The sequence below is a fragment of the Cnephaeus nilssonii genome (genome assembly GCF_951640355.1).
Source record: "Cnephaeus nilssonii genome assembly, chromosome: 7".
NCBI lineage: Eukaryota > Metazoa > Chordata > Mammalia > Chiroptera > Vespertilionidae > Cnephaeus > Cnephaeus nilssonii.
In genome coordinates this window covers 33,338,185-33,355,562 of record NC_137078.1, presented here as the reverse complement: position 1 = coordinate 33,355,562, position 17,378 = coordinate 33,338,185, and the positions used below count along the sequence as shown (strand labels likewise).

At 41.1% G+C, this 17,378-nt stretch overlaps 1 protein-coding gene across 1 annotated transcript in view; it reads left to right on the top strand.

Annotated features, from left to right (window-relative positions):
* Positions 1-13,849, top strand: part of CCDC18 (coiled-coil domain containing 18) — a 143,778-nt gene extending 129,929 nt beyond the window's left edge. The window contains exon 29 of the mRNA XM_079776995.1: positions 13,167-13,849. Coding sequence (XP_079633121.1) covers positions 13,167-13,181 — 15 coding nt within the window. The 3' untranslated portion in view covers positions 13,182-13,849. The remainder of the gene's footprint in view (positions 1-13,166) is intronic.
* Positions 13,850-17,378: the final 3,529 nt, after the last annotated feature.

Sequence of the window (17,378 nt, the reverse complement as noted above, 5' to 3'; positions counted from 1 at the left end):
GATGAACTCCTTTATATTAAATTTTTCTTGTCTGTGAAGCTCTTTATCTGCCCTTCAATTCTAAATGATAGCTTTGTTGGGTAGAGTAATCTTGGTTGTAGGTTCTTGCTATTCATCACTTTGAATATTTCCTGCCACTCCATTCTGGCCTGCATAGTTTCTGTGATAAATCAGCTGACAGTCATATGGGTACTCCCTTCTAGGTAACTAACTGTTTTTCTCTTGCTGCTTTTAAGATTCTCTCTTTGTCTTTTGCCCTTGGCATTTTAATTATGATGTGTCTTGGTGTGGTCCTCTTTGGGTTCCTCTTGTTTGGGGTTCTCTGTGCTCCCTGGACTTGTAAGTCTATTTCTTTTACCAGGTAGGGGAAATTTTCTGTCATTATTTCTTCAAATAGGTTTTCAATATCTTGCTCTCTCTCTTCTTCTGGCACCCCCATAAGTCGGATGTTGTACGCTTGAAGTTGTCCCAGAGGCTCCTTACACTATCTTCATATTTTTGGATTCTTTTATCTTTTTGCTCTTCCAGTTGGGTGTTTTTTGCTTCCTCGTATTTCAAATCTTTGACTTGATTCTTGGGATCATCTAGTCTACTGTTGAATTTCTATATATTATCCTTTATTTCAGTCAATGTGTGCTTAATTTCTGACTGGTCCTTTTCCATTTTTTTGGGCATTCTCACTAAGATCCTTGAAGGTCTCACTAAGTTCCTCGGAGGTTTCTAGAAGATTCTTGAGTAACCTTATAACTGTGGTTTTGAACTCTATATCCAGTATTTTGCTTTCCTCCATTTCTTTCATTTGTGACATGTTTCTTTGTCTCTGCATTTTGGCTGCTTCCCTTGTTGATAGAGTGGCCTTGTGTGGTAGGTGTCCTATAGGGCCCAGTAGCTCAGCCTCCCCAGTCACCTGAGGTGGACACTCTTGGTGCACCCCTTTGTGGGCCCTATGCACAGTCTTGTTGTAGTTAACCCTTGATTGCTGTTGGTATCACTGGGAGTAATTGACCTCCAGGCCAATTGGCTGTGATGACCAGCTGTGTCTACACTGGAAGATCTGTTGCGCAGGAAACACCCTTATGGGGCAGGACTTGCTTCAGTGGGGCTTTGGTGCTCACTGAGTCTGCCCCTTGAGTGTGTCTCTTATGGATGTGAAGAGTTATAATCCAGGATGGTCTCACTCTGACCACTGGGTACACTGGCTCTTGGATCTCCAAGGAGGTGCAAAGTCAGCCACTGTCTGGGGCTGCCCAGCAGGAACTACAGAAACATCTGCAGATTCCTCCTCTTTGTATGAGGGTTGGAAGTGCCCAGAGGAGGCCCAGCTATGAAGCAAGGCTGGCTGGGCTTTGGGCCTTCTTTTGGAATCTCTGGGGCTCTCTGACCCAGCTGCAGTTTGTTTTAGGCGAAAGGAGAGGCCATTCATATGCAAAAGCCGATGCGCATAGCTTGGGTGGGGTTGTAAATTGGGAGGGGTGGGGTCTTTGAGAATCACCAGGGTGGAGAAAACAGCAATGGCTGCCAGTTAGCCCTGAACCAGAAGTCCCAGGTTCTCCGCATCCCGTGCCCCCGTGCCTCGTGCCGGAACAATGATCACTGCAAGCCCCTCTAAGAGAAAGCCGCCCTCAAGTTCCTGTCACGATGCCAGACAGTCCAGTTTCTCCCCGTATGTGTCTGGGTCCCCCAGAGTCTCGTCCGGAACTGGAGTTCAGAGCCAGCAGGAGCTTGTATCTCCCTCCTGATTAAAAGAGCAGCACATCCAGGTGCCAGCACTTTCCGCGCCTCCGCACCTCTTACCAGTCTCAATGCACTTTCTTCACCTCTCTAGTTGTGGAACTTCCACTCAGCCAGCTTTCCCGCGGTTCTGGGTGGTAGTTGTTCTGCCGTTTAGTTGTGGTTTTGATGAGGTTGTGAGAGGCAGCAAGTATATGTGTTTACCTATGCTGCCATCTTGATTCTCCCGCCTATATTTTTATTAAATACAATCTGTATATTTGCTTAAAGGACTTACTCTACCTCATGTTAGGAAAGTATTTTTAACTCAAGAATATTGGAAAATGTTCTTGGATCTCCAAAATTAGTTTGTTTCTAGACTTCCTGGAAACCATTCTAGTAAAGATTAAGGTAACCTTTGTTTTGATCATAAACTTCCACAGTGGCTCAGAATCTCGCATTCACATGATTTATCTACTCCCATTATTCTTTGAACATATCATACTGAATAGGCAACTATATACCTACTACATTCAACATTGTTTATAAGCATTTAATCTATAGTTTGCATATGGAAGTAAATAATCTCTTCTAGGTAATATCACCTAGCTTTTTTAAAGTGCCCATTTGCCTCATTTTCAAACACATAAAAATAGGTTTGGTAGCCTAAACAATTTAAAAAGTGTTTTTAGAATGGATTAAAGACAGTGTTATAGTTTCTTTTCATTTCTACATACCCTTTCTCACATTTAAAATAGCTTAGCCCGCCGAAACTGGTTTGGCTCAGTGGATAGAGCGTCGGTCTGCGGACTGAAAGGTCCCAGGTTCGATTCCGGTCAAGGGCATGTACCTTGGTTGCGGGCACATCCCCAGTAGGAGGTGTGCAGGAGGCAGCTGGTCGATGTTTCTTTCTCATCGATGTTTCTAGCTCTCTATCCCTCTCCCTTTCTCTCTGTAAAAAATCAATAAAATATATTTTAAAAAATAAATAAATAAAATAAAATAAAATAAAATAGCTTAGCCCTAGCTGGTTTGGCTCAGTGGATAGAGTGTCGGCCTGTGGACTGAGGGGTCCTGGATTTGATTCCAGTCAGGGGCACATGCCTGTGTTGCGGGCTCCATCCCCAGTGGGGTGTGCAGGAGGCAACCGATCAATGATTCTCTCTCATCATTGATGTTTCTATCTTTCTCTCCTTCTCCCTTCCTCTCTGAAATAAATAAAAATATATTGTTTTTAAAAAGGCTTAATTTGCTATTTACATGTAGAAAACTATATAAATGTAATAATATTGTGTATAAAACAAAATTTACACATTATGAAATTGTGGTATAATAAACAAGACAATCTTCTATAAAAACTGATAAAATTTGTTTTCATTTAGCCTTTAAGATTACAGTTGTGTTTACTATATATCATGAATTCACTTCATTTAGAATTTATTGAATAACTACTATATAATCGCACTGGGATTATGGAAATAAACAAAAATGACTAAGAGCCTGTCTAAACAGAACTTACATTTTAGTGGGGAGACCATCAATAAACAACTAAATAGACATATGTTCTAATGCCAGGTGAAATAAGTGTTATGAAGAAAAGTTGGTAAGAGGATACCTTGTGACAGGGGTACTATTTTAGATAGAGTGATCAAGACAGGCCTCTGACATTTGATCAGAGTCCTGTAGGAAATAAGGAAGTAAACTATCTCAGTATCTGGAGGAAGAACATTGGAGGAAAGGGAACAACTGGTACTAAAATGCTGAGGTGGTAGCATGCCTCACGTTCAAAAATTAGCTAGGATGTGTGTGGCTGGTTTGGTGCAAACAGGGAAAATAGTAAATGATAAGGTAAGAGGTAATTCTGTGGGGTACGCTAGGGGTCTTATAGTTCCTGTAAGAAGTTTGGATTTTATTTGAAGTGTGATGGGAAGCCATTGAAGGGTTCTGCTTAAGGACATGACAAGATCTGATTTATGTTTTTAAAGGATTACTCTGGCTGCTTTACGAAGAATGGATGATAAAGAAACAAAGGCAAAAACTAGTAAAACACACACACACACACACACACACACACACACACACACACACACACACAAAAAACTATCTGGGAGGCTACTTGTAATAATCCAGGCAAGAGATGATTTTGGATAGGCAAGAGGAGAGATGTAGAACTGTTAAGAATGATTCAATTTCTGGATATATTTTGAAAGTAGAACCAACAGGATTTAATGTAGGGTTTTAGTGAAATAGAGGTCAAAGAATTTGGCCAGAGTATCTTAGCATTTACTGAGATGGGGAATACTAGGAGATGAGCAGATATGGATGCATAGACATAATCAAGAGTTTGATTTTAGATATATTAAATTTGAGATTTCTATTAGATGTCTAGGTGGAGATGACAAATGAGTGATTAGTTTGAGGCTGAAGTTATAATTTTTTATTAAATTTATTGGGGTGACAATAAAATTATACAGGTTTCAAGTATACAGTGCTATAATGCATCATCTGTACATTGCATTGTGTGTTCACCACCCAAAGTCAAATCTTCTTTCTCTAATGTCTCCCATCTCGAACAATTCGATTCTCTACCCAAGTTGTTCATAGAAAAAATGTCTCAGCTGACAACCCTTTTGTGCTGATACCTCAAAACGTGTCTCTCAGGCAACAAACAAAGGAGAGAAGGCTTTTGTTGCTGGTGAAATAGAGGGTTAGCACAATTTGAAAACATAAAGAGGCCATCAAGAGTGCTAATGTTGCTAAGGGTGTGAAAGTGCTCACAGAACAGCAATCATAGGTCATTGAAGAGGTAGAAAAATAGTTGATTGGATAAACTAAAAGCAGTTAGCTGGTGATAGCATTTCAGAAACAGTGATATGTGAAAAATTCCTTTAAGGCTAGTAGGAAGTCGTTCAATAAATTTAAGAAAAGAAGTGTTTATTTATAAATTAAGCAGTACATTAGACATGCACTGTATATAAGAAAGGTTAAAACGAAATCATTTAGGCGTCTGGAATGTGTTAATTCAATTTACATTATTTCTAATGGAAAAAATTATTCAGTTTTTGAATAAATCACTTCTTGAACAGCCTTCCGGAATGAATTAAGTTAGAGAAATGAGGTTCCACTGTATATTTGAACTCCTTTACCCTTTACTTCCTCTTCCCTCCTCCTTTGCTGCTGCTAAACTCCATACTATTGCTTGTGTCTATTAGTTTTTGTTTGTTTGGATTGCTTGTTCATTTGTAGCTTTTAGTTTTATACCCCACATGTGAATGTTCTTAACTTTTTCTGTGTGAGTTAACTTATTTTGCTTAGCATCATATTCTCAAGATCCATCCAGGTTGTTGCCAATGGCGGTGTTTCATGTTTTCTTATGGCTGAGTAGTATTCCATTGTATATATGTACCACATCATCTTTTTTTTTTTAATTCTTACCTGAGGAGTGAGGATATACTGTATTTTCCATTGATTTTTTTTTTTTTTAGAAAGAATAAAAGGGTGGGGAGGGTGGAGAGAGAGAGAGAGAGAGAGAGAGAGAGAGAGAGAGAGAGAGACATCGATGTGAGACACATCAATTGGTTGTCTCCCACACAGTGGGGATCATATCTGCAACTCAGGTACATGCCCTTGACCAGGAATTGAGCCCAAGACCCTCAAGTGCACAGGCTGATATTCTAACCATTTAGCACAGCTGCCAGGGCTGTACCAAATCTTTTTTATCCAATCATATTGAAGGATACTAGAAAAATTGTTTCCATGTCTTGGTCACCATGAATAATGCTGCACTGAACATAGCATTATGTATATCTTTATGAATACATGTTTTCACATTTTTCAGGTAGATACCCAGAAGAGAGATTGCTGGGGGTCATATGTTAACTACTAGAGGCCTGGTGCATGAAATTCTTGCACTGGGTGGGTGTCCCTTAGCCAAGCCTGCCCCCTCTCACAGTCTGGGAACCCTCAGGGGATGTCCTACTGACGGCTTAGCCTAAGCCACAGTCTGGCCACAGCGGCTCGGAGCACGCCCCCCTGGGCGGATCCGTGGGTCCACTGGGGGCCTTGCTTCTAGGGCAGCCGGTGCGGCCTGCCTTCCCGTGAACCCCCGGTGGGAGTGGCCTCGGAGCTGGGCGGCGCCGCACTCCTGCCAGGGACCTTGCTCCCAGGGCAGGAAGGCTCCCAGGGCAGGCTGTGCATCATGCCTGCTCACGAACCCCCCGGCGGGAGTGTCCTCGGAGCTGGGTGGCACCGGGCCTGGGGCTGCAGCCACTTGGATCCTGCCCCCAGCCCTGGTGTGTGGTGTGTGTCCGCTGGGGCTAGGGGCATGCTCTGAGCTGGTCGTGAGCTAGTCGTGATGTCCCAGCCTAATTTGCATATTTCTCTCTTATTATATAGGATATCTTTAATTTTTTGAGGAACCTTCACACTGTTTTCCATAGTGGCTGTACCAGTTTACATTTCCACCAGCAGTGGATGAGGGTTCCTTTTTCTGCACAACCTCTCCAACACTTGTTATTACTTGTCTTGTTGACAATCGTGATTCTTACAGGTGTGAGATGGTATCTCATTGTAGTTTTGATTTACATTTCCCTAATAGCTAGTGGAGTTGAGCATCTTTTCATACATCTATTGTCTATTTGTGAGTTTTCTTGGGAGAATAATCTATTCAGGTCCTCTGCCTATTTTTAATTTGGATTGTTCGTTTTTTGTTGTTGAGCTGTATAAGTTTTTTATATATTTTGGATAACCCCTTATCAGAAGTATTGTTTCAGATATTTTCTCCGATTTTGTTGGTTACCATAATGGTTTCTTTTACTGTGCAGAGCTTTTTAGTTTGATATAGTCCCATTCATTTATTATGTGGTTTTTTACTTCTCTTGCCTGTGAGGTTAAATTCATAAAATCCCCTGTTTTTTTCTATGTAATTTATTGTTTAGGGTCTCATATTTAGGTCTTTGATCCATTTTGAGTTAATTTTTATGTATAGTGACAAATAGCAGTCTAGTTTCATTCTTTTGCATGTGGCTTTCCAGGTTTCCCAGCACCATTTATTGAAGAGGCTTTCTTTCCACCATTGTATATTTTTGGCTCCTTTATCAAAAATTATTTGCCCATATACATGTGGGTTTATTTCTGGACTCTCATTCTGTTCCATTGGTCTGTGCATCTGTTTTCTGCCACAGTATCATGCTGTTTTTATTATTGTTGCTTTGTAGTATATTTGAAGTCAGGGAGAGTGATCCTCTGGCTTTGTCTTATTTTTCAGGATTGCTTTGGTTGTTCAGAGTCTTTTGTGGTTCCATACAAATCTGAGGATTTTTTGTTCTATTTTAAAAAATCTCATTGGGATTTTGATGGGAATTGCATTAAATCAGTATATTGCTTTGGGTGATATGGTCATTTTATTTATTTATTTATTTAGTCCTCACCTGAGGATATTTTTCTGTTGATTTTTAGAGAGAGTGGAAGAGAGAGGGAAAGACAGTGAGAGAAGCATATCGATTGGTTGCCTCCTGCATGAGCCCTGACCAATTCCTAGGGCAGGGGAGGAGCCTGCAACCGAGGTACATGCCCTTGACTGGAATTGAAGCTAGTGCCCTTTGGTCTGCAGGCCAACGCTCCATCCACTGAGCCAAACCGGCTAGGGTTGATATGGCCATTTTAACTACATTGATTATTTTAATGAACACAAAATATCCATTTCTTTGTGTTTTCTTCAATTTTTTTAAAATAATGTCTTATAGTTTTCAGTATATAGATCCTTCACATCCTTGTTAAGTTTATTTCTAGGTATTTTATTCTCTTTGTTGCAATTGCAAAAGGAATTGTGTTTTGTTTTGTTTTTAATAAAAAAGGCCATTATTCTGTTTTTGTTTTTTTTTAATTGTCTAAAGTTTTACATATGTCTCCTTTTTCCCCCACTTGACCTCCTTCCCCCAAAACAATTCCCACCCCTGGCAAGCCCCCTCTGCCTAGTGTCTGTGTCCATTGGTTATGCTAATATGCATGCATACAAGTCCTTTGGTTGCTCTCTAACAAAGGAATTGTTTTTTTTTTTCCTCATTTCTTTTTCTAAAATTTTATTTAGTGTATAGGAACGCAATGGATTTTTATGTATTTATTTTTATCCTGCAACTTGACTGTATTTTTTATTTTTTTTAGAGAGAGAAAGGGAGAAGGGGAGAGAGAGAGAGAGAGAGAGAGAGAGAGAGAGAGAGAGAGAGAGAGAAGCATCGATGTGAGATCAGCTGCCTCCTGCATGCTCCTTACCAGGGACCGAGCCCCAACACAGGCATGTGCCCTGACCAAGAATTGAACCAGCAATCTTTCGGTGCAAGGGATGACACCCAACCAACTGAGCCACACTGATCAGGGCGATAAACCAGCGTTTTATATGTTAGTGGGAATGATCCCGTAGACAGGGAAACTGATAATTCAAGACAGAGAGTAGAACGAATAAAATTCTTAAGGTAGGCTGAAGAAGATAGGACCCAGTAGAGAAGCAGAATTGGCCTTGAATAAAGAAAGCAGTTCATCCACTGCAATGGGAAAGAAGGCAGACTATATGGATACAGAAACACGTACAGTGGAAGATTTGGTGGGAAGGAAGGAATTTATTTATTGTCTTAGTGAAATAAGAAGAAAGAGTATCATTTAAGACATAGAGTATCATCTATTGTAGGTTTAGGATCAGGGAAGAGCCTGCCTGGTGTGGCTCAGTGGTTGGGCATCGACCTATGAACCAGGAGATCAGGGTTCAATTCTCGGTCAGGACACATGCCTGGGTTGTGGGCTCAATCCCCAGTGTGGGATGTGCAGGAGGCAGCTGATTAGTGATTCTCATCATTGATTGTTTCTATTTTTCTGTTCCTCTTCCTTCCTCTCTGAAATCAATAAAAATATGCAAACTACTTTAGACATTTCCTAAGAAAATTCAGCCAAAGTTAAATTCTATCTATACTAATGATCTATACTAATAAAAAGGTAATATGCAAATTGGTCATGATGCCCTCACAGTAACAACCAAACAGCAGGCTGTGTGGGGCAACAAGGCTGGCAGGGGGGTTAGCGAGGGACGACCAAACGACTGACCAGCAGGCTGAGTGGGATGACTAGGCCGGCGGGGGGGGGGCAGTTGGGGGCAACTAGGTCAGCGGGGTGGGGGGGGGAGTTAGGGACAATCAAGCAGGCAGGCAGGTGAGCAGTTAGGAGCCAGCGGTCCCGGATTGTGAGAGGGATGTCCAACTGCTGGTTTAGGATCGGGCCAAAACTGGCAGTTGGACATCCCCAAGGGGTCCCGGATTGGAGAGGGTGCAGGCTGGGCTGAGGGGACGCCCTCCCCCCATGCACGAATTTCGTGCACTGGGCCTCTAGTATACATATGGTTGCTTATTGTAGTGATACTCTAGTGAGTTTTAAATTTGCATTAACCATAGTTACTACTCACTTCTTTCTTTTTTTAAAATTTTTATTGATTTCAGAGAGGAAGGGAGAGAGGGAAAGATAGAAACATCAATGATAAGAGAGAATCATTGATTGGCTGCCTCCTGCACACCCCACACTGGGAACTGAGCCCGCAACCCTGGCATATGCCCTTGACTGGAATTGAACCTGGGACCCTTCAGTCTGCAGGCTGATGCTCTATCCACTGAGCCAAACTAGCTAGGGCAACTACTCACTTCTTTAAGCTCACCTGGGACTCTCATGGCTCATGAGCCTCAAATTGCATGACCTTAATCTTGTCTTAGATAGAAGGGATGGGCTCTTTGGGTTGCTCAGAACTCACTTCAGGGCTCCTTTGGAACCCATTCTGGGACTTATGCTTGACAAATGCTCATCTGAGGGTTTTCTTCAATTCTCTGATCCTCATTACTTGTGTTATACATTTATCTTAAGGGAAAGGTAATGAAAGGCATCTTTTCAATGCTTTTCTGTAGGGCTTCGATTGTTTTATTTTCTAATTTCACTGTTGGTTTTTTGTGTTTTTTTTTGGAAGGTAAGAAAATTCAGAGTGAGAACTGCTACTATTGAAACTTTGACTTGCTATGGTTTTACTGTTTATGGTCATTTATATATACATTGCATTAATAAATGTGTACTGCCTTGTAAATTTTACATGAGATATTTAAAATTATCTTTACCTGTCATGTTAAAAAATCTTTTTCTGCCCTAGCCCATTTGGCTCAGTGAATAGTGCTTCGGCCTGTGAACTAAATGATACAGGTTTGATTCCAGTCAAGGGCACATGCCTGGGTTTCGATCTCAATCCCAGTAAGGGGCGTGCAGGAGGCAGCCCATCAGTGATTCTCTTTCAACATTGATGTTTCTATCTCTCTCTCCCTCTCCCTTCCCATGATCTACAGGCTAGTTCTGGTCCTTAGCTTATTCACCCACTACTAAAGTATAACTGCATTGGTCTCCAATTTACAAAAATAATTTTTAAACTCTTTTAAGCCAAGTAAACTATTGTTTAAATGAAGTGTTATAAAGAATTCCAAACATGTCAATCAGATGCAAAGATAACTTATCTGGTTGAGGGAGGGTTGTGTCTGATTTTTACCCAGCTATGTGCTCACCCTGTTTCATGACTGCCAGTTTGGCTCAGTGGATAGAGCATCGGCCTGCAGACTAAATGATCCCAGGTTCAATTCCGGTCAAGGGCACATGCCTGGGTTGTGGTTTCGATCCCCAGTAAGGGGAGTGCAGGAGGCAGCCGATCGATGATTCTCTTTCATCATTGATGTTTCTATCTCTCTCTCCCTCTCCCTTCCTCTCTGAAATTAATAAAAATATATTTTAAAAAACACCTTTTTCTTTGGAATGGTGAATGTAAAGTTTAAAAGCTTGGTTTGAGGTGTCATCGGCTATTAAACATTTGTTTCTGACTCATGGTGTGAGTTTCACTTCTATAGAGAGTAAAACCAGCTGGCCAAGTCCGATAGCATTTAACTCATCTGCCAATTTGGACCTTTAACTCATTATTGTAAGCAATGGAAGGGCCAGGAGGCATTGTTGGACTGTGCTTAGGGCATCAGTTGGCCTTAATGGAGTCCCACTCCAGAGAGAGTGTAGTCTTAAAATCCACTGGTACAGCAGAATATAGACATTGGTATGTGAGAAGTGCTTAGTAAGTGTTAGCTCCCTTTCTTCTGTTACAGCCCATATACTAAATTTCCTACACTTAACTATGTTGGCAATTTCATTCACAATAAAACCTCTAACAGCAGTATTCTGCTTTCAGACTCTGACAAAAGCTTCAGAACTCACAAATATTACACATACACAATTTCAAGGAATTCAAAGACTTCCAGTAAAGAACTTCTGTTTTAGATTAGAGCAGTGAAAGTGTTGTTGATTGATTAGCCAAGTCATAGTTTATTTGAAACTTATAAGAAGTACTAGAGGCCCGGTGCACGGATTCATGCACTGGGGGCGGGGAGGTCCCTCAGCCTGGCATGTGCCCTCTCGCAGTCTGGGACCCCTCGGAGGATGTCCACCTGCTGGCTTAGGCCCAATCCCCAGCAGTCAGACATCCCTCTCACATTCCAGGGCTCTCTCAGTCCAGGACCCCTCGCTCCTTACCACCTACCTGCAATGGAGGTGGGAGAGGCTCCCGCCACCGCCGCTGCGCTTGTCAGCCGTGAGCCCGGCTTCTGGCTGAGCAGTGTTCCCCTTGTAGGAGCTCACTGACCACCAGGGGGCATCTCCGCATTGAGCATCTGCCCTCTGGTGGTCAGTGTGCATCATAGCGACTGGTTGTTCCACAGTTTGGTCAATTTGCATATTAGGGTTTTATTATATAGGATTATTTCTTATTATTTCCATCTTATTTCCAGAATGGAAAAGTAGTTTACAAAATATGGTCTGTATGCTATGCAATAAAATGAAAAAAATAAGAATTGAAAAAATCAGCTATAGGGAAAAAAAGATGGGGGAAGAAAACAAGATGAGGCAGGTGTGCAGATAGGAGCTAGAGACATAATAACATTTCAAGTTCCTGGCCTAAGGAAAGGCCAAGGTATGCTAAGAATGTTTGACCTGCATTTTTAGAATCTCCTGGGCCTTTTCCCTCTATTTTTCTACTTTATGTTATGCTACTTCTTTGGGCAAACTTTATCTCTTTTTTTTTTCTTTCCTGCTCTATTTTTATTTTTTCTTCTTTCTTTTTCATTGACTTTCTTCATGTAGCCTTTGGTCTTCCTTTTTTTTTTTTTTTTTTTTAGTTTATTGATTAAGGTGTCACATATTTGTCCTCATCCCCCCATTCCCATCCCACACCCCTCCCCACGGATGCCCCAACCCCCTGTTGAACTTAACCATTGGTTAGGCTCATATGTATGCACACAAGTCCTTTGGTTGATCTCTCCCCCCTCCCCCCACCCTCCCCTATCCTCCCTCTGAGGCCCGATAGTCCGATCGATGCCTCCTTGTTTCTGGTTCTGTTCTTGTTCATCAGTCTATGTTGTTCATCATTTCCCCTAGATGAGCGAGATCATGTGTCACTAGAGATATACTTATATGAACTGAATGTGAGATGAGCAATAATAGTTATGCTGACAGGCAAATGAATCAGTCTGTAGTGAGTTTCTTTCTGGACCAACAGTTCTTTTGAGACCCAATATCAATGTCCACCATTTCCTTATGTGTACATGTCGGCATTGACCCCTCTGCTCTGGATGGTGGACAAATGGTGGTAATGCAGGTTCGCTTCCCTCTGGTTGGGTCTCGGCCAGACCCAGGGGCACGGCTTCATCCGGACCCAGGGGCACGTGGCCTCACCCGGACCCAGGGGGTGCGTGGCCTCACCTGGACCCAGGTGCGCGCGGCTTCCCCCGGACCCGGGACCCAGCGTCACCCGGATCCAGGAGCACATGGCCTCACCTGGACCCGGGATCCAGCTTCACCCGGACCCAGGGGCGCATGGCCTCACCCGGACCCAGGGGCGCGTGGCCTCTCCCAGACCCAGGGGCGCATGGCCTCACCCAGACCTAGGTGTGTGCGGCCTCACCCGGACCTAGGTGTGTGCGGCCTCACCCGCACCCGGGACCCAGCCTCACCTGGATCCAGGGGCATATGGCCTCACCCGGATCCGGGATCCAGCTTCACCTGGACCCAGGGGCGCGTGGCCTTACCCGAACTGGTCTTCCTTATTGTGCCCTCATTTGAACTATGTGACACCAGTGGCTAAGTATTTTATTTTTATTATGTCCCAATTTTTGTGTTTTAAATCAATTTAGTTTAACCTTGCAACCTTGCACTCCTTCCCCATCCTTAACCAGAATTATTTGCTTTACATCCATGTGATCCATTATTGACTTGTTCTTATTCATTTTTTCAATTAACTTAGTATTCCCAGTCTTGCTTTAAATTACACTCCTGATTGTTTTAGTGGATTTTTAATGCTAAATCAATATAAGAATATGTCAATATTAATCTATTATTTTGTATTATTCCAGGGAGAAAATTTATAATGAAAAGAAGATGTTGATGTGATGAAAAAATGCGACGTATGGTACAGTGCTGTGTTTCCTTATTATATGTAGCTCATACTTCATAGAAGCTGTTATTTTTATTGCTTTTGAATAAATTTCATATTTCAATATTTTTAAAGAAAGTTCTTTCTTTTAAAGCTTACTTACATTTTTTTGTGAAAATTCATTATTTTTGGCTTAAATTTTCTACTTTGTCTTTGTTTTTTATGTAAAAACTAGAGGCCAGGTGCATGAAATTCGTGCACGGGTAGGGTCCCTAGGCCTGGCCGGCGATCAGGGCCGATCTGTGGGGAGACTGGCGGGGCGATCGGAGGGGGGGTGGCCCCCCGCTGGCACCGCCTTGGCCAGCCTGGCGCCGCCTGCTTGCTGGCCCTGCCTCCCGCCACTCCCCGTTGCCTCCCTCTGCGGGGCGACTAGCAGGGCAATCGGAGGGGCCCCTCGCTGGCACCCACCTTGGCTGACCTGGGGCCTGTGGGCTGGGGGAAGCTCCTGCGTTGAGTGTCTGCCCCCTGGTGGTCAGTGCATGTCATAGCAACTGGTTGTTCCACTGGTCGTTCTGCAGTTTGGTCAATTTGCATATTAGGCTTTTATTATATAGGATTATTGTTAAAATGCATAAGTACATTGAGTCATTTATATTTTTTAAATCAGACTACCTTAGTATTGTTTATTTTTCTAGTAATGTGTTATTTTTAAAATAAGTATTATGAATTTAAAAGTCATTCTGCCACAGGTTAGTAATTGTGATAATAATGGCAGTCTTCTGTTGAGTGTTTGCCATTTTTCAGGCACTATTCTAGCAGTTTATATTTGTTAACTCATTTAATCCATATGATAATCATATGAAGTAGATACTATTATTACTCCTGTTTTACAGGTGGAATTATTTAACATAATGACACAAGTATGTGTTACAAAGAAATTGGTATGTTGTAAGCATATCAGTTGGGTTAGTGACTCCATTTACACAAGTTAGCTTTTTGGTAGAATAAAAATAATGCAGCAAAATTAAGATAACATTTAAACATTTGAATTTACAAATCTCTCAAGAGTTCAGATTTCATGTCTTTAGACAAAATATTTAATTCATAAGTACATGGGACAATGCTACAACCAACTGAACCACCCAGCCAGAACTAACAGTTTTTGACAAATTTTAACCTCTTCCTTTTAGCTTCCTTTCTCTTCTTCAGTACAGCTATATTAATATTTATTATTCTTTTCAAGCACCCCTTTTATGTATCTCCCATACTCTCAAGATAACTTAGCCACATACTTCACAGGAGATCTTCAGGTCAAATCTTCCTCAATTTCCTTCACGTTCCTAGACCTTCCTATGCCAGTGTGCATTCTTATTTTCTTCCTTCCTATCTCAGAAAGGCTTATTTTTCTACAAGGCTACTTGTGCACTAAATTCCATTCTTTCCCTTTACCTAACCTAGGAATTTATTCAATTAAGTAACCTACTTCTTATCCTTTACTTTTCATCCCAATCCTTTAACTGTTTCCATTCATATAAACATGTTCAAAATCCCTTACCTGGCCTAAAAACACCACCACCAAAAACCCCATCTTTATATTGCCTACCCCTCAAAAAATGTTGTCTCCTTATAGTGCATACTTATTATTTTGTCTTTTCTATTTCCCATTGGATTCATACAGTTGCAATAGAAATAGCATGAATGCTCTAATTCATTAACCTCTATAATCACTGGCTACAGTTGATTCAACCAGAATTAGACACTTAATTTAAGTAGGGCCAGAGTCCTTTTTAAAGACTTTGGAAACTGGCACTGAAAACAAAAAAAAATCAATTGTGTGCCTGGACTGCAAAATGCAAGGCTCCAGAGCTCTCAGTAGTCATGTTTCCTACCATGCATGGACCAAATAAGCAATGCAAGTAGTCTGGTAAAAGGAGGGGAGAAGACGAAGCTCACATACAGAGAGAAACAAGAAACAGAATTCTAATGGTCCCTGGTTCCACATGTTTGTGAGACCTAGCCACCTATTGCCCTTGCATTCTGAGACACCGCAGTATTCTTAGCTGTTTACTTAAGCTAATGTACTTTGTCTTTTCTTTTGCTAGTAAGTTTTATAGAAAAACTAGTCTATACTCCCTGTCTTACTCTTTAATTCCCACTCAGTCCTTAACCTAATATAATCTGACTTTGACTCCTACTACTCTGTTGCCACACTCAGTGTTTTGTTTTTGTTCTTTAATTTTTTATAGCATTTGACCTTGTTTCCCACCTCTCCCTTGATATCTCTTTATTTGACTCTAGAACACTGCTAGTCCTTCCTGACTCTCCTTTTAAAAACAAAGAGCTAACCATTACATAATGCTTACTATATGCTAGGCAATATTGTAAACACTTTACAATTATTAATTTATTTAATCTTCACAACAACCTTATGAAGAAATATCTTGTAAGGAGGTCATGCAACACAGCACTATAGTATCACATGGTATAGTTTGTTGAGGAAAAGCTTAACATAGAGAGTAGAAGGAGAGTATACATATTCCCAAACTCTTATTCTACACTTTAGGTTAGTCATAGTCTGCATGCACCATGACCAAAGTTGAGGTAGAGAGGAACCCTGCCTCCATAATATTCTACGTATTTATTAGGTTGGGGCAGGGCAAACTGTGCACCAGTGGAAACTTCCTTGTAAGGTTAGTAGCCTTATTAGAAAGAGTTGAACTAATTTAAACTTGGTGATATTTGCTAGTAACAGTTTGAGAGGGCAGGGGATTGGGGGCTGAATGAGCCAGCCTCCAGAGCCATCATGATTTGTCTCTCATCAGGCAAATACTATTATTTATCACTTCTGTATTTTTACAGAAAATAGGCACAGATGGGTTAAGTAATTTTTCACATGGTCAATATAGCTTTATGAGTATAATATCTGGGATTTGAGCCAAGTATTTGATTCCAGAATCCCTACTCTTAACTACCGTACCAGATTTCTTCTTTATATTGCCTGTTAGTTCTCTGAACATCCATTAGTCTGCTTGTCTGCCTGCCTCTAAAATATTAGGATTCCCTAGATTTTTATGTTGGACCTTTTTTCTTCTAAAGATCTATGTTCTTTTTAGATAATCACATCCAGTCCTATTGCTTCATTAAGAATCTTTGTGGTAATGACCTCCAAATTTATATCTCCATCTCTTTCTTCCAATAGATTTATATTTGCACTTGCCTACCCAGAAAATTCTCTAGATAGTCTGCAGGTGGTTTGTGTTTTTTTAAAGAAAAATTTAAATTTATCTAATACTCATTATGTTTCCTCAAAGCTTTCTTTTCCTGCTTTTCTGTTTCTATTTTTGTTTATATGCTGTGCTTATTTTCCATCATCTCTCACCCAGTTCTTGCCATCAAAGATCACCATCTGATGGCTATCAGAATACTCTTCTCGTCCTAGCTGGTTTGGCTCAGTGAATAGAGCATTGGCCTCTGTACTGAAGGGTCCTGGGTTAAATTCTGATCAAGGGCACATGCCTGGGTTGCAGGCTTGATCCCCAGTAGGGGGCGTGCAGGAGGCAGCAATCAATGATTCTCTCTCATCATTGATGTTTCTATCTCTCTCTCTTTCTCCCTTCCTCTCTGAAATCAATAAAAATATATTTTAAGAAAACTTAAAAAAAATACTTTCTGCAAAATGAGATTGGATTATTGTTTCAGTCATCCATATTTGTGGCTGTATCAAGAATTTATCATATGTTTCATCTATGAAACCTTACATTCCAACTTCCCCATTCTCTGACAATTTGATTCTTCCAGCTTTCTCATTCCCTAATCCCTATTGATGTTTTCCCACATTATTAAGAACTTATTTACATTTATCATTTTTCTTTATATAGAATCGCATTAAAGAGGTAATTTACAAAAGTGGCTAAGAATATGGACTTTGAGTAGATAACTTTATACTTCCAGCCATGATAGGATACTTGGTATTGGTTTTATTCTCATGTCCTACACAATCATAAAACTGGACAAAATATGCAAGACAGTTCTTTAGACATTGAACTACAGGCAGACTGTAATGCTTAAAAGGAGGGAAACATTCAAGGTTAGCCCTACCATATGCCTAAGCTCTCAGATTGGGGGCAAGCTCCCCCAGATACATTTATGGTGGAGGGAGATAAAGCCTAAGTGGAGTGGTGATCATGCTGAG